The sequence below is a fragment of the Mesoplodon bidens genome, assembly GCF_964165515.1.
Source record: "Mesoplodon bidens genome assembly, chromosome: 10".
Taxonomy (NCBI): Eukaryota; Metazoa; Chordata; class Mammalia; order Artiodactyla; family Ziphiidae; genus Mesoplodon; species Mesoplodon bidens.
In genome coordinates, this window is record NC_138172.1 from 38,415,100 (window position 1) to 38,437,882 (window position 22,783).

The window sequence follows — 22,783 nt, forward strand, 5'->3', positions numbered from 1 at the left end:
AATTGAGAGGCCGCCCCCGCCAGTGCTGGGACAATGTAGCCTTATGCTCTCAAAATCAGAGCAGGGGTAGGAAGGCCAAGGGCAGGTGGGGGCCTAGCTGTCTGCACCCAGGGAAGTACTGCTTGCCAGGAACCCACCCAGACCCACTGCCAAGCCGGGTACAAGGGGATCCTGGCCAGAATCCTGCGTGGCCCACTCAGGGAGGGAGACCCCGGGGTCATCAGGCAGACAATGCCAGCTCCTCAATGGTCCCTCTGTGCAGGGTTCTCCCTCAGGACGGAAGAAAGGAATCATCTCTGTCTCCCACTTCCTGCTGGGCGGATATCAGGGCACCGGAGCCCCCACCCCGCCCGCCCATCTGGGGTTCAGTGGGATCCAGCGCTGACCGCTGAGGGCAGGAAGGGATCCTGGCTTGGGCGTGGGATTCTGTTCTCCTCGTCAGTCGGCGATCCTCAGCCCTCAGTGGCAGGGGTAGCAGGAAAGGCCCGAGGGACTGGGGCGGGGACAGGGGGTGGGGACCGTTGAACTCCTTCCGAGGGGGCGGCCACAGCCTCTCATCTCTCGCCAGGACTCGGGGCCCCGAGGCCGAGGGGAGTCTGGCAGGTGTGCAGAGGCGGGGTCCCAGGTCCCCGGCCCTACCCTCCCACCCGCCCCGCCCTCACCGCCTCCGCGGCGCCGACCCCGGCCCAGGCCGCTTTGTCCCGCCGAGGGCGCGGAGCCGCCGCCGCCGCCCTACAAAGCTGCCTTTGTGCCCGGCGGCCTCCGCAGGACCCGATGACGTCAGCCTCCGCGACCGGCCCGGCGGGGCCCAGCACGGGCTGCTGCGCCCTCTGGCGGCCGAAGGCGGAAGAGCTCGCCTGGGAGCCCCGCCCAACAGAGGAGGGCCTTTTACCGAGCCCTTCCCACAGGCTCAGAGGGCTGCAGACCCCTAGGTCCAAGTGCCTTGCCTGGAGCTAGGGGCTCACCCCACAGGCACCCCGGCCCTGTCATCTGCTGCTCCCTCCTCCAGCAATGCACGAGCACTTCCCATAGCCTCATGGAAGGCTCTGCACTCTGAGAGCCCTGGTCCCAACGTAGCCATAGCCCTGCAGCTCTCCAGCTGCCCTGCCAGTGGTTACAGTCACACTGAAGTGTAGCCACCTGCCTGTCCCTACCCTCCTCAGGTTTGGAGGGGGGCCTCTGGGTCAGAGACCTTTCTGAACATGTCTCAAGGCCCCTGCTGTCCTGAACTTTCTGTTTAGTCAAGCCCAAGGGGCCTCAGTTCTGGGCAGGGCTCTGGGCAATGTCTCAGAGAGGAAGAAGGGAGGGTGTGCAGGGGGCTGCAGCCCACCTGGCTGTGTGGCCTCAGCAACGCACACTGTCCCTGGGCCCTGGGCCTGGGAGATCAGAAGTCACATTTCCTTCCGCACTAGACTCATTGGACACTCCTCCTGCTCCCAATGTGGAAGAATCCCCTAGGAGAAGAGCTCCTTAAGAAATCTGCCCCACTGTTCCAGAAGGCTGCCCCAGACCCAAGACTGCAGAGGTGCTGAGGGAAGAGGGGGAGACACAGAGGCCCCAACATGTAAGATGACTAGTCCAAGGGGGAAAACGGAAGTGATGAGTACTGGGCCTGAGTATGACCTGCGAGCTGAGTGCCCAGGGCCCTGCCACAAGTGAGGATCCAGGTCCAGACTACCATCACCTTGGCACATCTTAGCCTGGGTCTCTGCCCCCTGGAGAGAAGAATGCCGAGCAGTTCTTGGTATTTTTTCTTTCTACATTTTATTATTTCAAACCAGGTGAACAATTCCATAAAACATGTGAAAAAAGCAAGGAAGTGTTCAACACTGAAGGACCCGGGCCTGGGGTGAGGGCATGAGGGGCATGGCCCCTCAGCAGGCAGCGGCGGTTCCTAGGTTAGCGCTAAGGAGCTACATTTAGGTTAATGGAGCCAGGGCCCAGGGCCGCTGGGGCGGGGCCCTCAGTGACATTGGCAGTTGTCTGGAACAGCCCTTGAAACTCAGTTCTGTAGAGGGCAGGGCAGGGGCACTGCCCGCACAGGGGGCAACCAGCAGAGGGATGGGTGTAAACACGCAGACACACTCAAGGCACGGAATCATGGGAAGGGGGTTGGGTGGGTGCTGGTCAGGACCTGACAGTTTTAAATAGTTTTTTTTCTAAAAAGTTTTCTAGGTTTGCAGTTTTCTCTTTTTTTTTTTCCCTTTGCCTTTCTTTTTAAAAAAAAAAAAAAAAGCTACGAGAATGAGCCGGTGGACTGTGGTCTCCAGGAATGGTGGCGTCTCACGCTTCTTGTGCTTTTTCCTTTGGGGCCTCCGAGTGGCTTAGGGGAGGGGGTTGGTGGGGGCAGGAGGCTCCCTGTAAACATTTGGACTTGGGTTGGGTCAGGGGCTGGTGCTGGGCGAAGCCAGGGGTCCCAGGCTGGAGAAGTGGGTGCCCCTCCAAACACAGGCCTTGGGAGACTCAGCATGTGCTCCCCTCCCCCATCACAGAACAAGACAACAGTTAAAACCAGAACAGATGCCAGGAGGGGGTACGGTGGCCATTCCCTACACCTGGGATAAGGGCAGGCTTCAAACAGGGAGGCCTGTGGCAACCCTTCCCCCAAGTCTCTGGAGCTGAGGGAGGGGAGAGGGGGAGCCAAGAACAGAGAGAGGAGAGAAGGGGAGAAGCGGCCAGGGGGACAGGCGGGGAGCGTGGTCCTCTTGCCCCCATCTTCCTCAGGGGCTGGGGGGGAGCAGAGTCGGCGGTGGCCCTGGAGGTGGGGGACAGTCAGGGCATGGGTCGGGAGGGAGGGAGGTAGCCAGTGTGTGTCTCTCCTCCCGCCTCCCTAGACAATGACCCTTCTCCTTTTTCCCCACCCACTCGTTACCAGGGACACAGTGGCCGCCCAGAAGCCAGTGTGTGTTGCTGGGTTACGTGGGGGAGGGGAGACTGTAGCACTGGCAGAATCCTCCCCACCTCTCCCAGGGCTGGTGGGGCCAGCCTCAGACCAGGGCCCTCAGATAGGTCCGAAGGGAAGACAGCAGGGATGAGTGCAGAGCTGGTCATACTGAGTGGCGGGCAGCTGGGGCAGCTGGGCCCCCTCTGTCATCTAGATCCTTCAGGCTAGGCCAGTGGCCTGGTGGGTGAGAAAGTGAGTTTTCTCCAAGGAAAATCGGGACAGCCCTCTAGTTCTGTCCCAGGACACAACCAGGGATTTCTGCCGTCTGGACCAATGGGCAGAACGGAGCCCAGGCTTACCTGTGCCACCTCCTCAGTGCCCTGCACTCGGTCGCCTTCCTGATTCAGCACCTTGTGCCTCCCTCCCCTTGCCCTCTGATCTCCTAGAGTGTGTCCAAAGTTCACCACCCCCACCTGGACCTTCCCCAGCCCCAACCGTGTCCCTTCTCTGGGCTCAGTGGCCCCACTTTGTTCCTCCCTGCCCGGCCCCCTCTGGCTCACCATCCTGCCAGGCCCCGCTGCCCCTCAGAAGAGGCCGCAGTCCTTCAGGTTGTTCTTGATGATGACATCGGTGACAGCATCAAACACGAACTGCACGTTCTTGGTGTCAGTGGCGCACGTGAAGTGCGTGTAGATCTCCTTGGTGTCCTTGCGCTTGTTCAGGTCCTCGAACTTGCTCTGGATGTAGCTGGCTGCCTCATCGTACTTGTTGGCCCCTGTGGGAGACAAAATGGTGAGGACTCGTGCTGCATGTGCAGCAGGCAGGCCTGTCCCACGGGTAGAGCGAGATTCTATGCGTGTGAACTGACAAGCATATAACGTGTGACAACTGTGAGAGGGCACAGGCACGTCTGAGTGTGCAAAGAGGGGCACCTGATTGTGTGAAGGAGGATGCTCAGTGACGTACAGAGTACATGCCTGAGTGTGTTAAGAAGGGCCCTGGGGTGTACAGACACAAGTATCGATATATAAGCCTGTGAGGCACCAGCCCTTGCGCGTGTCCCACAGTTACCCTTCTGTCCAGCGGGGGGCGCCCGTGGGCCACCTGGTCACCACCAGCTCCTCCCCAGAGGCCCAGACCCCACACCTGTATACTCAGGGAAGCAGATGGTCAGGGGGCTGTGTGTGATCTTCTCCTCGAACAGGTCCTTCTTGTTGAGGAAGAGGATGATGGACGTGTCCGTGAACCACTTGTTGTTGCAGATACTGTCAAACAGCTTCATGCTCTCGTGCATGCGGTTCTGGGAGCAGGACAGCGCCTTCAGCACCAGCCCCCACCCCCACCACTGCCCCCACCCTCCCCCAGTGGCCTCCGGGCCTCTCACCATCTCCTCGTCCTCGGCTAGCACCAGGTCATAGGCGCTTAAAGCTACGCAGAAGATGATGGCTGTGACGCCCTCAAAGCAGTGGATCCACTTCTTCCGCTCAGACCGCTGACCACCCACATCAAACATCCTGCAGACACAGTACCTTAGCTCCAGAGAAGGGAGTTCTGGGAGAAGGTCCCTGCCCCATTTCACAGGTTGACCGACTGAGGACAGAGGCCTGCTCAGAGTATGGCGGCTGCCTCCGTGGAATCATCCACGCTGGCCCACCTTACCCCTGGGGTTCTAGGCCAGGGCACGTCTGGCCCAGAAGGGTCAGGCTGGTCAGCAGGGTAGGCTGCCTCCACATGGGGCAGGGTCAGCAGAGGCTGTGAGCTGCTGGCAACCACAAAGCCTTAAGAAACTTCAGAGTGGGGCTGCGGATCCTGGACCAGCCCTCTTTCCCAACAGCCATCAGCAGGCCCTGGAGTGAGGATCTCTTCCCTGTCACCCGCAAGGCTGGCAGCTCCTGCCCCATTACCCTGCCCACATGCTCGCTCACTTGAAGTGTAGGTCTTTGAAGGTGAAGTGCGTCTCCACGATGCCCGTGGTCTTCACGCGAGTCCGCAGCACATCCTGCTGCGTGGGGATGTAGTCACTCTGTGCAATGCGCTCCAGGTCATTCAGGTAGCTGGGATGGGGGGGTGGGGGATCAGTGGGGGCCACCGGGCCCCGTTCCCTCCCATCCCCTCATTTCCCAGGCATAGCCTCTTTAACCCTTGCCTGCACTGCATTCACTGCTCAGATAAGGAAACCTGCACTAGCACCCCTGCTTCCTGCCTGTGGAATGGGCCTGGGAGGAGGGGCAGTTCTGTGGCTAGCCAGCCAAGCCCCAGCACCCAGGTCTGAGGCAGGCCTGCATCAGACAAGATCCAGGGTGGTGGAACTACAGGTGAGGGCGGTGGGAGGGGGCAAATTAGTCCTTCAGTGAGAGATTCAGGATGCTAATCGGAGTAATCACGGCACCCGCCACAGAGCAGCCTGGCATGTCCTTCGATGCAGGGCTGGACAGGTTGGGGCCTGCCAGGCCCAGTGGGCTCTTTGCCCAGTAAAATTTGGGCTCCTCAGGGGGAAGGCATGAACACTCGCTTGGCGGGGGTCCCAGGGGCTCCTCATTACCAGCTCTCCTAATTAGTATCCAAGCTGCCCCGGCCAAGCCCTGAGACCAGCTCTGCTGCCTGCCTCAATATCCTTGCTGTGTCCTGGGGGTTGGGTCCAGGCCCCCCAGCCACTGCCCAGTACCAGTGTCTTGCTCTTGGGGCAGGGCTGCTGGGGCGAGCCCTTGGCTCCCACCAGCAGCTAGGCCAGAGGGAAATGACCTCAGAGACGCAGAGACAGAACAGAAAAACAGGAAGGGCTATGGGGGACCATGACGCATGTGCTGTGACCTGCAAACTGCACCCTGCCCTGAGAGCTTCCAGCCCAGAGGTCTCATGGTGGGTTTCCCACTAGTTTTTCCCTTGTCCCCAACAGGTGGGCTCACCCCAGGGACCCACTGCCCCACAGCAGCCTTAGAGGATTGCTGTGAGGAGGGGCTGCAGTATGCCTGGTCCCTGGAGTTTTCCAATCTGCTGCCCACCTCTGGGTGATCTTGTCATGGCATAAACCTGCCTGGGAGGGCAGGGCCCATGTTCACTGTTGAATCCCCACACCCAGAACAGTGCTGGGCACAAGGTGGGAACTTAATGTCGGGGAATGAAGAACAGGGATAAGGATGATGGAGGAGTGGGAAGTAGCCGGAAGGTGGCCCTACCCTGCTCTCCTTGAGTATCCTGGGCACTGAGATGGCAGTGGTTGATAGGACCCACCCCTCCTTGCCTCCAGGACCCAAAAGCTCTGCTGGCACTGAGCCTGTGACCTCTGGGGAGTCCCCCTGCAGGGTTTGGCTGTGACCCTGCAGCTCCTGTGGGGGGCGTGCACTCACAAGTGCATTCAGGCCCCTGCAGGGAGAGTGGGGCGGCTGTCCATGTGACTGGGGCAGGGCTCGGGCGCCATGGCCAGGCAAGACCGGCCTCCCACCCACCTTCACAGAGGTCCAGCCCCTCTCTGGGTGGGCTCAGGATGGGATGGGCAGTGGGACTGGGAAAGCTGTTCAGACAGAGGGACTGGCTTAAGCAGAGGTAGGAGAGGAGAGATGAGAGTACAGGGCCAGCAGCCTATCTGGGTGGCACCATCTGTTTGGATGTCCCTCCACAGCCCTGCACCAGGCCAAACCCAAGATCACCAAGACCTTGGCTGACAGTCAGCAGCTTCATGAACAGAGACTGGTAGTATCTTTTTAAGGGTGCTCAGGCCCTCTGGTTCAGGCTATAGTCCAGGTCTCCCCACACTGCACCCCCAGCCCAGCCCCTTGGAGTACTCACTAGGCGGCAGAGTCGTTGAGCTGGTACTCCCGCGAGCGGCCAAAGCAGGCCTGCACACCATGGTCAGCCCAGAGCCTCCGGATGACACCGGACAGATCCTCAGGGAGCACGCCCTGCTCCTCAGCCGTGCACGACAGTGCAAACAGCTGCCTGGCGTCGTCCTGGGCACAGTAGTGAGTGGTCAGCTAGTCGCAGGAGCACACCCCCACCCCACCTGTCAGAGGCAGGGAGGCCTCCGGAATGAGGCCCAGATTGGGGTGTTCTCAGCTTCCCCAGGACAAGACTTGCCCTGAAGCCTTATGGGAGGGAGGCAGGGCTGGGGAGTCCACGTACCGCGCGGGAGGGGTCGGCAAAGTCAATCTGCAGATTGCCCATGGCTTTAACAATGGCCATGATGGACTGGATGGTGTTGCTATAGACGACTGCCCGGTACTGCCGGCATTCCTCCTCTGAGTAGCCATCCTCATGGATGATCCTGGCAGCCAGGAGTCAGGGGTTAGGGTGTACAGGGCACAGGGACCTCACATGGCTGCCTGGGGCGCTGGGGCCTGGAGAGACCTACTTCAGAAAAGAGGAAACTGGACTTCCCTGGTGGCGCAGCAGTTAAGAATCCACCTGCCAATGCAGGGGACACGAGTTCGAGCCCTGGTCCGGGAAGATCCCACATGCCGCGGAGCAACTAAGCCCGTGCACCACAACTACTGAGCCCGCGTGCCGCAACTACTGAAGCCCGCGTGCCGCAACTACTGAAGCCCGCGTCGCCTAGAGCCTGTGCTCAGCAACAAGAGAAGCCACTGCAATGAGTAGCCCGTGCACCGCAATGAAGAGTGGCCCCCACTCGCTGCAACTAGAGAAAGCCCGTGCGCAGCAACGGAGACCCAATGCAGCCAAAAATAAAATATTTTATATATATAATAAATATGATATAATAAATTTAAAAAAAAAAGAAAGGGGGAAACTGCCTGTAAACCACTGGGACCTGAGGATGGATGCTGCCTCTGGGAAGGTCCTGGACCTGGCTAACATGGCTGGGCCTATACTTGGGCTGGGTATACTGGACCCAGTACAGGCCCAGAGGAAGAAGAGGGGAAATCAAGGTTTGGAGGCTGCCTCCCGCACACAGCACTTACTTCATCTGCTTGACAATGGTGCTCTTCCCTGACTCCCCAGCACCTGGAACAAAGGGCACAGTTGGTCAGGGAGCAGGCCCAGTGGGGTTACAGAGGTAAGCCAGTCACGTGGCCTGGAGGCAGAACTCACCCTCCCCATCAACTGCACAGTGAGATGGAGGCAGTCGGGCCTGGTGGGCAGCAGAGCTACCAGGGGTGCAGCTGGCAGGGCCACAGGGGTGAAGGAAACCTCGGCCACCTGGATCCCATGGTGGACTCACTCCAGGCCTTCGCTTCCCACAAGGTCCATTGCCCACCATGGCTCCCCACTGCCCTGGTTGAGTTCAGGGGCTTCGGCTGGAGACTTGAGGCTCAGGAGTCACCTTGTCAACCTCACACATGCAGGTTTGCCACTCTGCGGCTAGTGCTCCCCAACATGGCGCCTAGGCACAGCTAGCAGAGGAGCCCTGCTCACTCCAGCGGGGCAGCAGCCCTCTCTCCCTCCACTCTGAGCTGCAGCTGCCAAGGAGCCTGGATCCGGGCATGGCGTCATACCCTTGACTCCCAGACATGGCCCAAGGCCCAGTGCCCTGCTCACTGGGCCCATGTCTGCTCTGAGTAGAGCCCCATCCTGTATTTCTTTGGCCATTGCTGAGGGATTTGCTGGCACTGTCTCTTGTGACTGCCATAGCAGCCCCAGAGATAGGTACTGTTTCTCCCATTTTACAGACAAGGACACTGAGGCTCAGAAAATTAAAGTCTTGGCCCAAGATCATGTAGCCAGGATTCAGAAAGGCAGGGAGACATGTACGACAATGATGCCTGGCCTGCCCAGCCCTTCTCAAAATGTGGCTCAGATGCTGCAGGACGATGTCTTGGGAGGGTGTTTTTTTTCATTTGTTTTCATCTTTTTAAAAGCAGATTCCCAGGCCCCATCCCAGACACACAGCCAGATCTCGAGGGGTGCAGCCCAGAAATCTGCATTCCCCAGGGAGTCTGCAGGGAAGTGTGAGACCACTCAACTCCTGGCTGGGGGATGGATGGGGTGGAGGCAGGGTCTCACCTCTTCCCTTTGTGGCTCGCTCCGTGTCCTGAGCTCCAAGTAGAGCGCACCTCAGCTTGGCCTGGCTTTCCCTCCCAGCCTTTGCCCAGACTGTTTGCTCTGCCCCGTCACCGCCAGGCATCTCCTCTTGCCAACTCCAGGCCTTTGCCCATGCAGTTCTCTTTGCTGGGCACAGCTGCCCCATGCCCCACCTACGTGTGTCCCAACCCTCCTGATCACTGTGGCGGGTCTGTCCCTCTGAGCAGCTCAGCAGGGTGTGTGGTGGGGTCTGTGGGGAAGTCACACTTGAGGACTCTGGCTCCCATATCCCTCAGCGTTGGTTAAGACAACCTCAGAGGATGAAGGGGCTAACACACAAACTACCACGAGCAGCAATAACATCAGCAATGATGATCACGGGTGAGCTGTGAATAGTGCCCCCTGTGTGTCAGGTGCTGTTCTACGCCTATCACGCCCACTAAGTAACCTCACAACAAGCCCCGGGGGTAGCTCTACTCGCACCCCTACCTCGCAAATGAGGAAACTGAGGGACTTCCCTGACAGGCCAGTGGTTAGGACTCTGTGCTTCCAATGCAGGGGGCACGGGTTCGATCCCTGGTCGGAGAACTAAGATCCCGCAAGCTGCAGGGTGTGGCCAAAAAATAAAATTTTAAAATTTTAAAAATTTTTTTTAAAAAAGGAAACTGAGAGAGGCTGCTGTCACATGGTTACAGCCCCTCTGCAGGTGGCCCACCCTGCAGTGTTGCATGCCTGGTACTGTGGCTGGGCCACACAGTCCCTGCCACTGGGTTTACTTCCCAGGCAGACACAGGTCTGAGTCTCTGCAGTGCCCTCCGAGAAAGCAGCAGACCCTGCTGAGGCCCCTGCCTGCATTCCCCCTACCTCCCACCCCAGATCCACATTGACCAGGAGGAAACCGAGGTGCAGCTGCGGCCTTCACAGCTGTGAGCCTGGGCATGTCCACAACCCAGGGACCTCCCTGAGAAGGCCTCACAAACGCCACCAGTTGCCTGGAATCACTGGGCTTGACTGTCTCAGGCCTGCCTCCCAGGATAGGGGAGCACTGGGGGTGGCACAGATGGGCAGGCTCTGGGCAGGCTGGGGCACGAGCCCCTCTATCGGTCGGCCCCTGGGCACTAGAGGCCCCAGTCCCAGTGCATTCCCCTGGGTGTGGGCTCTGGTCAATGGCAGCATCCCTCCCTTTCCCTTGGGCTGTGCATGGCAGGGGAACAGCTAGGACCCCTCACACTAACACTTCCCACCTGCAGAGTGGGGACATGGGGAGAGGGCCTGGGAAGGCCTGATGGTGATGCCTAATCACTGAGGCCCTTTCCCTAGGGCCCAGAATATCCATGGGGCAGGGAGGACAGCACTGGACTGGCTAACCACGAGGGCCAGGTGACCGCCTGGCTGTCCTTCCCACCTAGTCACTTGCTCCCACAGAGCAGGAGGGAGGGAGCACATCCTGGAGCAAAGGAAGACCCAGGAGCCACAAATCTCAGCCAGTGCAAGAGTGGAGGCCAAGGATACAAAGTGATGGGTCAGATCGGTCATGCCGTCCCCAGCCAGGCGAACTGAGATTCAGAGCAGGTAGATCTCCAGGGCGTAGGGGACCACAGGTGAGGGTGACTTTGGGACCACCATCCACCTGAGGCATCAGTCTCCTTGTCTGGCCCTTTGATTACTCTCTTGGTAAAGGGTGTGGGCCACTCCATGACCCTGCCCAGAGATGGGGATGACAACACAAACTTGCTTTGCATCTGATTAGCCGCGGCAGACCTGGCAGACACTGAGGTTCCCTTCCCTGTCCCCTTCAAGCCTCAGTCTCCCTTCCTCTCCCTTTAAAGAGTTAGGAGGACATTCTCTGCCCCCAGCAGGGGTCATTGCAGAACAACTCCCATTTGACAGGTGGACAAACCAAGGTCATGGAGCCCCCATCCCTGGACTCAAAGCAGTCCCATTGTTCTTCCAGCAGCTGTGACTCAAGAGGGAAGGAGTTAAGTGGCAGGACAAGGGTGTGATGCTGGCAGCCAAGCAGAAAGCAGGGCAGAACACCAGGACAGAATCAGAGGCATGGCCCAGGAGCAGCTACAGATCAAGGGACAGAGGTGGGTGGGGCCAAAGCATGATATCCAGGTGGACACCCTGGTTCTCGGGCAGCCCACAAGCTAGATGCCCCAGAAACTCCTTTTCCATCGGGGCCTGATGATGTTCCCCTGTTAGATAGGCTGGTACCTGGAGCGGAGTTTGCTTGTACCTTGCTAATCCTGGGCACCCAGTTCTCCCCACCCAGCCCTGCACCTTCCCTTCAGAGAAGGGGGCTTCACTAGCTGGATCCGGATTGCTGCAAAGGTGCTGGGTGGGGGGAACTCAGCCAGTAGAAGGTGCCAGGAGTCTCCTACCCACAACAGGCCCACCAGGCGTTCCTTCTCCAGCTGAGACCAGAGGGACCCACAGAGGATCCCTGGGGTGCCCTCAGTGTTCCCACAGGGCCATACCTCTTCCCACCAAGGAAGAAACCTCTGCAGCCCTTGCCCTGGGGCGCAGCTGCTGGGCTCCCAGCGGGCAGGCAGTAACTGCCGAGATGTGCTGGGCGACAGCGGCTGCTCTGCATTAGAACATCTGCTTCCACTCTGGGAGCGCTGGGCCCCAGTGGAGGAGGGAACAGATGGGGGAAGGGAGAAACAACGGCTCCACCTGCCTGAACAAGGCCAGCAGGGCCTCTGCAGCAGAGACAGGGCCACTGGTCCAATGGCTTGATGCTGATCCCAAGCCCCAACATCAGGTCTCTGCTGTCGTCTATCTTGAACCCTCTTCCTCCCAGACAAGGCTTTGTCCTGCAGGGATTCCCTGACATGCCGCTTTCCTCTCTGGCCCCACTTTCTCTTCTGCAGAAGCTGTGAAGCCTCGAGTAACCAGCAGGCCCATCTCTCACTTTCAGATCCTCTCCCAGAGGGAGGTCCAGACCTGCCAGAGCCCTGGTGTCCACCCCGATTCTCCCTGAGATCTCCAAGAGCTGCAGCCCTATCCTGCCCTTCCTCTGGCACCTCATCTGTGAAACAGGATACCACCATTATCTCGTCCGAGGAGATGGGTGAGTGCCCGGCACACGGTGAGCATTCAGATCAAAGTAATTATCGCTATTTCTTTTACCCTTTGGAAGATGACAGATTTCCCCAAACCTCTCATTTCCTGCAACCCACAGTGACCACGCTGCATAGGTCACTGCAACCGCAGCCTGCAGAGGGGCCTGCTGTGACCATCTCATTTTGAAGGCGAGTTTCTGAGGCTTTCAGACAAAGCACAACACAGGGCAATGACCAGTGGCTAAGAGGTTGACTCAGCAGTGGTGGTTCCCTGGCGGGACTTGTGTAACCTGGGACCAGAGTCAGAGCCACTCACTCCTTTGCTGGCTTTTTGCTCTTAGTTGTCACTTCCCTTCACAACCCGGCACTTCTCCACAGCAGGGTACTCCTTCCCGCCCAGCAGCCTCACCGCAGACACTGCTCACTGGCTCTCCTCATCCAGAAGGCTGGTGGGCTCCCCTGGAACATGTGGGGCTTGGGAGAGCAGCCAACTGACGTGGCAGGCCTGAGGGCAGAGATTCTCAGAAGCGGCAGTGGCTGGGACCACAGGGTAGACGGGCAGCAGCCCAGCTCAAACCCACAGCATGGGCCCGCCCCCTAGCCCCCACCGCCCCCCTCCCAACCCCCTCCCCCGGCCTACCCTGGGGGGGGGCACTGGGGGAAGGTAGGGGTGAGCCCTGGGAAGCCCACCCCGAAGGCAGCCCTGGCACCACCTCCCACGGTCATCCCAGGAAGGTGCCACGTCTCCAGCGCAGCCTGCGGTTCTGGGGCCCCATAGCTCCCGCCTCTCCCCTGCAGCCTTAGGGTCCCGCCCCGCCACCACCAGGGGGAGCCCGTCAGCCAGGGGCCCGGTGGAGGAGGTGGGGGTTGGGCGGCGCAGAGGAGCATTGGTTTCTGGAAAGCAGCCGCGGCTAGGGGCAGCTGGGGGAGGTGGCGCAGCCACGGGCCCCTCCCGAGCCTGGGAAGCCCTCGGCCGCAGAGACGCGGCACGCCAGGGAACAATGGAGACGGCAGGGAGGGGCAGACGGCCCGGCCAGACAAAGGCCCTCCAAGCCCCGCCCCTGGCGTCTCTTCCTTCCTCCAGGTGCTGCTCTTTGGCCCCCTCACTCCCTCCAAGGAGGCTCAGCTGGGGTCTGGCACTGTGAGGGGCCGGGCAGTGGGTCTTGGATGGACCCTGTGACACCCCCACCCACGTGCGTGGCCTTGGCTTCCTCCAGGTGCCCCAACAAACCCGGAACCTCCCTCCCTCCAGTCTGCCACTTGGGAAGCCTCCAGCGGCTTCCACAGCTTCATGATGCCCATCAGGGAAGCACCAACACAGGGCTTGGCCTGCTACTGCCAAGTCAGAGCTCTCTGTGCAAGGGAAATAGGCCTCGGGTTCTGCCAGACATGGAGAGGGCTTTCCAGGACAGGGCTGTGTCTCCCTCAGTGGGGCCCTGCCCACTGTACAGAGGGAAACTGAGGCACCGCGTAAGGAAGGCCACCCTGGAGGAGAGGAGGCCCTGAGACCTGTGCACTGTTGGCCACTCAGGCTACAGGTCTCACCCTCCACAGGAGCCAGGCGGTGTTGGACAGGGCCCAGGTCATACAAGGAGCCAGGCCATTGGCACACCCCTCTTCTTGAGGCTTCTTCATTTAAGGAATCGCTTTGCTGTTTTCAGAGAATCTGAATAACCCCCACCTTTCTTCCTGATTCACTGTGGTAGACCCTGGGTGAGATGCCCATGCCTGGGCCTCAGTGTCCCCATCTATGAAATGTACCCCTCAGGGGAGTGTGCCAAGCCCAACACCTGCCCTGAGCAGCCTCCCTTGGGTCCTCACACCCACCCCAAACTGTCCAGCCCAAGCGGGCAGTTTGCCTATGTGCTCACAAGCCATGGACCGTGCTGAGAATCAAGAGATCACAGCTCCCAGCACTGGGCACAGAGAGAGGAGAGGACAGCCTGAGGTCACACAGTGAGGAAGATGGGGGAGTGGGCGCTCTGGGCCCCGAAGTCTTGACAGGCCATGAAGATGCATGTTCTCAGCTTTGTGTGTGGCCTCATGGCCCACCGACGCCTTGATGCGTTTGCTGCTTCTGCTCTAGCTCTCCTAAGGCTTTTAGGCTCCTCAGTTCCCTAGGGCCTGGCCTGACAACCCAGAGCAAAACCCTGGGAACCTCCGTGGGGGAAGGCAAGGCAAGAAAACTTGGATTTTGGAGGCCAAGTCGCATGAGGACCGGCCTCACCACGTCTCATGCTGTAGCCAGCCCACACCACAGACATATCAGTATCCACACAGTACCGTGCACGGGCTTTGCTCTTAGTGGGGACCCTCTGCTGAAACACTCTTCCCTGCTCCTTATCTGCACAACTCCCAGTCTTCAGACCAGGCTCAGGGGCCCCCATGCTGGACTCTGACAGCCTCTGAGCTTTCCTCAGGCCTGCTCTCAGTCCAAGCCTGGGGGTTGTGGGAAGCACAAGTGTAATGCTAGGGGAAGAGTGAAGTGCTAAGCTGCCTGACTGTGACCTAAGTATTCCGGTGAGGGGACACGGGCCAGATATATTAGGACGAGGTCACCCCATGGCCACACAGCAGATTTCTGGCTTTAAGCGGGAAAAAGATTCACGCACAGAGTCTTGGGTCCCATCCTCCTGGGCAGATGGTCCCCTTTCAATCTCCTAAAAGAAGAATTGAGGCCCCCCAGGCATATGCAGAACACACGAGCACCCAGAGCATCTGCCTGTCATCCTGACTGAGCAGTTCTTGCCAACTGGGCACAGGCTCCTGAGGGGTGACAATAGTTGGGGGCAGGTGCTCAGGGTCACTACCTGGGTCGCATTTTGGTGTCTCCACTTATTGGATAAGTCACGTGATGTCCCGGACCCTCCGTTTCTGCATCAGTGAAATGGATGTAATGTCAGTCCCAGCCTCGCAGGGTTAAATACGATGAGACCCAGCCCTACACGATAGTCATCAATCAGAGGCAGCTGCTGTTATCTCCAGAGGGGAAACTGAGGCCCAGCGAAGGCACCCCCAGGCCCAGTGACTAGTGGGGTGGGGGGACTCCTTAGGCTGGATCAAGGGCCTCCCTGTCTACCCCCAGGCAGGGGAAACCCAGAGTGAGCTAATCCCGGGGCTGCTGCTCCATTTCCGGGTATTCATCTGGGCCTGCAGCCGGCCTTCCGGCTTTGGAGGGCAATGGCTGCTCGGGAACATAGAAGCAGCCCTCTGCTTTCCTGCTAGCCCCCCTGCCGGCGTCCCTCTCCCAGCCACCACTTCCTGTGGTCAAAGGAGGGGCCTGGAATCCTTCTCAGAGGCGCCACCTTCTCTGAGATCTTGGGCCCAGTGGTTGCTGGGACAGGACAAGGGACAGAGCTGTCTAGATTGACTCCAGCCCAGTGACTACCAGTAGGGTCGCCCACAGGGATATGCAGATGAGCCTGCACAGGTGGGGCTCACCTTCTAAATCCCCCAGTTGACCTGGCTCACACTCCCCACCCCAGTGCAGAGTGTGAGCGGCTCTCTAGCCTCTTCCCCTTTTGGGCTCCTCCTCCTCCAGCTGCTTCCTCCTTTTCCTCTGGTGTGGACACCACTTCCCTGAGAGGCCCAGCCCTGCCATGCAGACTTCACTGCCCCTCCTCCAGCCCGGGGCACAGTAGGTGCTGCCATCAACACACCCTCTGGATATTCTGAGGCTGTAGCAGCCTTGGCACCCCAGAATGCTCCGAGCCATAAGGATACCTTCTCACCTAGAGGTGATCCCACCTCTAGGCTTTGGCTCAAACTGGCCTGGCATTTACTGCCAAGCCTTGGAAGTGTACCCAGAAGGCCAACACTGAAGGTCCAGCCCAGTTTAGGGAATGTGTGGTTATTCCAGGGAGATTATTCCTCCAACCACCAAGATGGCCATAGCCCCAAAAGCAGCATGGGGTGAGGGTGGAGTGTTTGGGGTTTAGTAAGAACAAGAGCTACAGGCTAGAGAGGCTGGGTGGGGCTGGGCAGAGGGGGCCCCACCCTGCACCTGTGGCTGAGGGAGGGGCTGCCTGAGAGCAGCAGGTAGTAGGGCCACCATCAAAGGGCCTAGTCCTTGCCCTCCCCAGGGCATTCTTAGGCAGGCCCATCAGCTGTGGCCTGGCCAGAACCTGTGAACTCCTTTCCCCCACTGAACTTTTAGGTTAGGACTCCTACCCTGAGATACTGGGAAGGTGAGATAGAAGCTGGCCTGCCCCCTGCCCCCATCCTGCTGGGGAGACAGCACTTAGGCTCTGGGTCGGACTGTCTCGTCCTCTGCTGGGGATGTGGTGAGGCAAGCCCCTGGTCCCTCAGAGGCTAAGGGCTTATGTGGACAAAGCTTCCTCCATCCTGTTCCTACCAAAAGAATGGGTGGCTTCTAGTGACAGAGACCGAGAGAGACACATCTAGGGACTTAGATCGAGGGCAGGTTGTACAGGACCAGTGTGCCTGCCTCTGGCCCAAGCTGTCCCAAGCGCCAGCCCCTGCTCTGCTGGAGCCTAGGGACCTCACTGGGATCCCATCAGGCCCCACCCCCAGCGCTACCTGCTGTCACTTGCTGGGCAACTGGGCAATGTTTGCAGGTCTGGGTATCAATGATGTTACCCAGTGACCCTGCAGCTCAGGCCAGCCCAGGGCCAACCCTGGCCCAACCCAAAGAGGTCCTTGACCATGCCAGTCCCCATCTGGCAGCCTAGGCTCCAAGTCAAGCACAGTGGGTGGCCTAACGCTGCCTTAGGGCCTGGCATGGAAGCCTGGCTGGAAGCCCCAACTGGCTTCCAGCCACAGTGGCAGGCATTCCCTCTGTCCTTACCACCCGCTCTGACCTCTGTCTGGGGTTCTCCAACCCCCAACCCTCCTGGGATACCCTCAGCTGAGCTCCAGTGTCACTTCCTTTGCAAAACCGCCCTTATTCACCCAGTCTCCCAGCTCAGGGGTATCACTTGAAGGACCCAGTTTCACTCTTATCCTAGAGGTACAACTTTTCATGTTGGCTGCACCAACAGTGGAGTCATGGGCAGGGGCTGAGCCCAGGGGGCCTGAGCAGGACCTAGGCAGAGGAGGTCAGAAATGGCTTAGACCCCTACTCACTCCCTAACTTGGTAGCCCCAGCACTGCACTACCAACTCAGGAAGACAAAGCCTGGCTTAGCCTGGGGGAGGGGTGGGAAGAAGAGACTCAGAGGCCCAAGCTGCCCCGCCCCCCATTCAAGTGCTAATGAGCTCCAGCCCAAAGGCAGGATAGCAGGATAGCGGGATGGTGGGATGGTGAAGGCTATGGGGAGAATAGGGAGGCTGGAGGCTGGCCTGGGTACCAGCCCACGTGGTACCCAGGGCCCTGCAACACCCCCAACCCTAGACCCCCAGGAAGGGGCTCAGTCCCCAGAGGTTGGGCCTAAGGTCCCCAGGACAGTGTGTCACTCCAGATGGCACCCAATGTCTGCAAGCCTCAGTCTCCCGCTTGCTGTGAGCAGCTGCCTAAGGGAAAGGGAGGGGGTTCCCAGGGGCTCCATACTGTGGCCAGGCAGCCTCCAGGCTGGGGAGATCCCTCCCCACCAAACTCTCAGCTCCGCAGGAGTCAGCAGAGGGTCCCCCACCTGTTTTCACACCCCCAGACTTTGGTGTACTGTCCCCACAACACCTGTGGCTGTAGGCAGGCACCGTGTCTCAGGTTATGGATGGAGAGCGGGTCACCTACTAGGATTTCACCTGTCACTGGGTTTCTCAGCCAGTACACTAGGTGGAGCTGGGATTTGAACCTAGGTCTGTGTGACCCCAAGAGCCAGTCTAAGGAGGGTGAGCCCTCCTCCCCACAGGCCAGGAAGCACCCACCCAAAGGCTTGGAAACCGAGTTGGTCCCTCTGCCCCCAATGCCTGACCCTGGCAAATGTTGCTAATTTTTCAAGGCCACCCAGAGGACCCCTTCTCCAGGAAGCAACCCCCCTGCATTCATAGGCATCATTAGACTCTACCCATTACCCAGCCAGCCAGGATCCTGGGCTAGCCCTCCCCACTAACTCCAGCTACACCAAGCCCCAAGCAGCAGCCCCAGAATTATTTATCCCCTGTTCACGGATGTCCGCAATAGTTTCACTCTTTCCATACACACTGAATAGGCACCTACAGTGTGCCAGGCCCCTTGTCAGAGACACAGACAGGACAAAGGTCACAAAACTCCCTTCCTTTTCATTTGATGAACTTAATTGAGCCCATGTATGTGCAGTCTCTGCACTGGCCAGGCCAAGAACTTCTGCAGCATTACTCTGGTCTGAGCCACATGACTACGGGGCAGCTCCAGCCCTAAGAGCTAGACAGGCTCTACTGAAGTGGCAGAGACAGCGGGCCTGCAACAGTCCCCAAACAGCCTGAGCTGAAAGGAAGAATGTAAAGCCAGTCTCCCATATGAACAGTTGGAGTCCCTACTGTGTGCTGTGCTCTGTGACAGGCTGCACACTCGTCAGCAAGAGATCTGCATGGAGTGGGATAAGGGCTGTCTCTGAGGTGCCAGCGTAGCCTGATGAGACCAGGAGGAAACAGCCTGAAGAACTTTTCCCTCAGTCTCCCCACTCCCCAGTCCTGGTCATTGGCCCTACACTGAGCCCTTGCCACCTGCCCATGATATGGCAGGCGATGGCTCAGTGACCGCCATCTTGCTTCTCCATCTACCCATTCCCAAGACCAAGTTCACACCAGTAGCACTTCTTTCATTCAACAAACAGACAAGAAGCACCCAATAGGTATCATGCTCCATGCTGGCACAGAAGGCTCAGAAATGAACAGGACACAGCCCTGCCCGTCGCAAGGGAGGGCAGCTGTGACACGGACAAATACCACGCTCTGATGGGGGTAGCGCTGGGGGTGGGGGTGGGGCGGGGGGCAGAGGAGCCTTGGAGAAGGAGGTCTGTCAAAGAAGGATCCTGGGGGGCGATACCTGAGCAGAGTCTTGAAGAAAGATCAAGTAGGAGTGAAACGGCGGAAAAGTACATCAAGTGAAGGGAACAGATACAAAGTCCCAGGGGCAAGAGAGAACTGCTGTATTTATACCCTGAAGCCTTCCTGGGGCCAGCGATGGGCACTGTCTCTCCTTTCTCTGTAGACTGCCCACACAAGCCCAGATAAATCAAAGTCACTCTCTAAACACACACACTCTGGTTTACTTTCCCCTAAGTGCCCAGCCTGAGGCCCCAAATTCTACCTGGGGATAGCTGGTCAGTCAAGTTGAACTGGGTGGAGGCAGGGGTATTGCTGAAGTAGGGCTGGTATCAGCAACTCAGCTCCCCCTACCAAGCTGCCAGAAAAAACCCTCTCACCAGTTAGTGTGTATCACATCTGCCTTTGCCCCGGTGACTGTGACAGTGACTATGCCGGCTTGCTGGCAGGGCAACCCAGGACGGGAAGGAGCCAGTATGCGGGTGGGGCAGCAGGAGTGGTTCTGGCTGGGAGGCAAAGCTGGCAATTGCCCAGCCTGAGTTCCGTTGCCTGGACAGGTCTTTCCGCTACATGGGACAGGCACCCAGCTCTCTGAAGCTGCCTCAGCTAGGCTCCCATCACCTCCTTGTACCTGGATAGGAAAGGGATGGCCAGCCAGGATCCTCCTCCAGGCAGTCCTGGCAGATTGAGTCCTCAATTTCAGGCAAAGTTTGGTCTCCCAGCCCCTTACAGTGCATCCTCTGCAGGGTCTTAGCCCCCACTCCCCACTCCCAACAGGAACCTCCACGAGGTCCCTGTTGCCCCCATCCTGGGCACAGCACTCCTCTGGCCCAAACCCAGGAAGCCCATTTCACAGAGAAAGCAAAGGCCAGAAGGGCAGAATGCTGAGATGGACTCCCCAGTCTAGAAAATGCTGAGCATTTCTAGGGGACCCTGCACCCCTGGTTGCTGCCGGCCCAGCATGGGAGGGGTGGCCAGGCCTAAAACCTGAGCCGGGCTCCAAGGAGCAAGACTGGTGGGTGGGTTGGGGTCAGGACACAGAACAGGCCAGGAGCCCCATGGCCCAGTCCCACATCTTCTCGAGCACTGCCATAACTACAATCGGCCTGGGAAGGGGCTGGCTAGAGACCCCCTGGCCGGGCACTGGGGGGCAGCAGTACCGGAAGCACCTCCCCAGGCCCAGCGGGCAGCAGTGATGGGCATTCCGCCGCGTCGCCACCCACTCGTTGCTGCCGCTGCCTCACTCGCAGCAGAGACAGGAAGAGGCAAGCGCCCAACGCAAAACAGCCCAGGAGGCTGGGCCGCCGCCCCTTCCCGCCCCTTCTCTTCCTCCCCGCAGTGGCAGAGGAGCGGATGCCATTTTGAAACCTCCGGGGCTGTGCCCCTGAGGCCAGGCCCCCAGGGACAGTCAACAGATGGGCCCAGGATGGAAGACACGCTGTCCCTCGGCCATACGCTCAGCATGAAAAGCCCCGCTTTTCACAGCCTGGGGACCCCACGCAGCTCTGGGGCTGAGAGGCCACACCCCCCCCACATACAGGTCCAGCCTCCAATGCAGCCGCGAGGGCCTCCCTCACCCCCATGCCTGAAACCGCCCAAATCAGGCCGCCACTGGGCACCACACCTGCTCCCAGGGGGAGGCTGGACGGGAACAACTACCAGGCCCGCAGCGTTTGCACAAATCCACTTCAGATGCCCACCCCCAGCAGGCCCCCAACTACTCAACCAGCTGGTCCACCACTCACAGGGCCTCAAGATCCTACAGGCCCACCCACCCCCGGAGGCCACGTCCCAGGCCTTTGGGCCCAGAAAGGGTGCGGGAAGACTAGCACCTATCAGCATATCTCCTTGGCCCGCCCGCCGGGGGCAGCAATATGTCGGCTGTCTCACCACTTCCACTTCCCCCCACCCCTCAAGCAGCCACCATCTTCCCTGGCCTTGGAGGCGACGCAACCCAAACTCCTCCACACTCCCTCCTACTCCCAGATGCCCCCCTCACTGGCCCAGACAGGGTTTAGAAACTGGGAAACAGATACTCAGCAGAACTCGCTGGGAAGCTTAAGGCCAGGTCCCCTCCCCCAACATGACCAGTGGAGCCTCAGTGCAGCCCCTTAGAGGTCTGGGGCCAGTCCACTCAGCCCGGCCCACCTGGTGTAGGAGGGGTGGGGGAACCTGGAGAAGGCCAGAGTGTGGGAGAGGACTTAAGAGCAGGGGAGCAGAGGGTTTGAGGAGAGATGTGTGCAGAGAGGGAGCTGGTGGGCCAGATGCAGGGAGCAGGGGTCTCTAAAGGTTTGGGGGTTCTGGCTGGAGAGAGAGCTCATAAGCAGTCATCCCACTTGAGAGGTCCCTTGGGGTCAAGGTGCACAGGTGGAGGATATAGGGTCCAGAGTAGGGATGGGGCACAGAGGGGGAAGGAGGGAGTGACTGGGGGCCTGGGAGGGGCCCTGGAGATACTCATGCCCAATAGGAATAGGGGGAGCAGGTGAGGGAACAGGTGGTGCCTGAAGGTGGGGGCCGAGTGGGATTCTGGGGGGTTGGGTAAAGTCTAGGGAAGTATGAGAGGACAGGCAGGGGCTCTGAGGATCTGCGAGGTTGGTCAGCAAGGGTGGATGGTGCAGAGTTCTGGGCAGCGGGTGTTGGGGCACTGGTGGCTGGATTTGGGGGTTTGGGGTCTGGGATGAGTTGAGGATGTGATCTGAGAGTCTGGGCTATGGATCAGAGGTCTAGGCCAACCCAGAGTTTTGATCCATTATTTGTATGTTCTTGCCAGGCGGGTTTGGGGGGTTCAAGTCCAGGTGTGGGGGTCCAGGCCGAGTCTGAGACTTAGAAGCCCTAGTCCTCAGGTCAAAGTCGGGGATTTGGGCGGGGAATCGGGGGTCCCAGCGCAGGGTGCGGCCTCACCCAACAGCAGCAACTTCACCTCCCGCGCCGCCTTCTCTCCGTCTTCCCGCAGGTTCTTGTCGATCATCTTGGAGCGCTCGGCCGCCGCCTTGTCCTCGGCGCTCACGGTGCAGCCCATCCCGCCGTCCGCCGGCCCGGCCGCTGCCCGGCCCCCACACGGCCCCGGCCCAGCTCGGCCCAGCTCGGCCCCGCCCGACTCACTCCGCTCCCGCCGCCGGCCCTCTAAGGGTAGCTCCCAGGTCGGCAGTTCCGAGCGTCTGCGGGCGGTGCCTTCCAGGCCGCCGCGCACCGACCGCAGGGCGGGCGGGGGGGTGGGGCCGGAGCGAGTCAGGCCCGGGACGGGGACGGGGCGGGCCCGGAGGTGGGGGGGGCCATAGGAGATTCGGGGCCGGTGATTGGCGAAGGCGAAGCTAGGGCGGAGCGAAGGCGAAGTTAGGTGCGGCCCAAGCTCGGCTCGGGCTGGAGGCGGAGCCACGCCAAGGGATAGCGGTAGGGGTAGAGCCTAGCCCAGAAGGATTGAGCGCAGGGCGGGCTGTAGGCGGGGCCGGGCTCCGATTGGGTGCGGGGCGGCTGGACCTCCGCTGCCCGACGGCGGGGGCGGGCGGATCTCGTAGCCTGAGGATGGAGATCCAGTGCACCTCAGGGGCCGAGCAGGAACCAGTTCTCTGAGCTGGGCGAGCAGAGGAGGCGTGTCTTCGTCACTTTAGTTAAAGTTAATGAACCCAATAAACTTGTTTCAGGATCCACAGAGCCCCGGAGGCTCTCTGGACTGCGGCTTTCTTAGTCTTAAAGCGGGGTTGGCCCCTTCTCTCTCTAGGTTGCAGTTAAAAAAAAGGTTTACTGCCACCTCAACACCTTTGCCCAGGCTGTCTCCCTCAGCTGGGATACCTCCTCAAATCATCCAAGACTTACCCATCCTTTTCTGATCTTCTAGGAGGTATCCTCCTGCAGGTAGTTATCCTGGACTCCATCATGGGACCCAGCAACCATGACCCAAGGGAGAGAGAGAGAGAGAGAGAAAGAGAGACGTG

The 22,783-nt window shown here is 59.6% G+C and overlaps 1 protein-coding gene across 1 annotated transcript; it reads right to left on the bottom strand.

Annotated features, from left to right (window-relative positions):
* Window positions 1-2,224: 2,224 nt before the first annotated feature.
* GNAI2 (G protein subunit alpha i2) lies at window positions 2,225-22,018 on the bottom strand. The gene is made up of 9 exons (XM_081247251.1): window positions 21,753-22,018; window positions 7,801-7,843; window positions 7,004-7,145; window positions 6,671-6,831; window positions 4,810-4,938; window positions 4,269-4,398; window positions 4,031-4,184; window positions 3,445-3,659; window positions 2,225-2,755 (listed from the first exon to the last, which is right to left on the bottom strand). Exons 1-8 carry the CDS (start codon window positions 21,868-21,870, stop codon window positions 3,469-3,471), a joined length of 1,068 nt encoding a protein of 355 aa, XP_081103377.1. The 5' UTR covers window positions 21,871-22,018; the 3' UTR covers window positions 2,225-2,755; window positions 3,445-3,468.
* Between the last annotated feature and the right edge of the window lie 765 nt (window positions 22,019-22,783).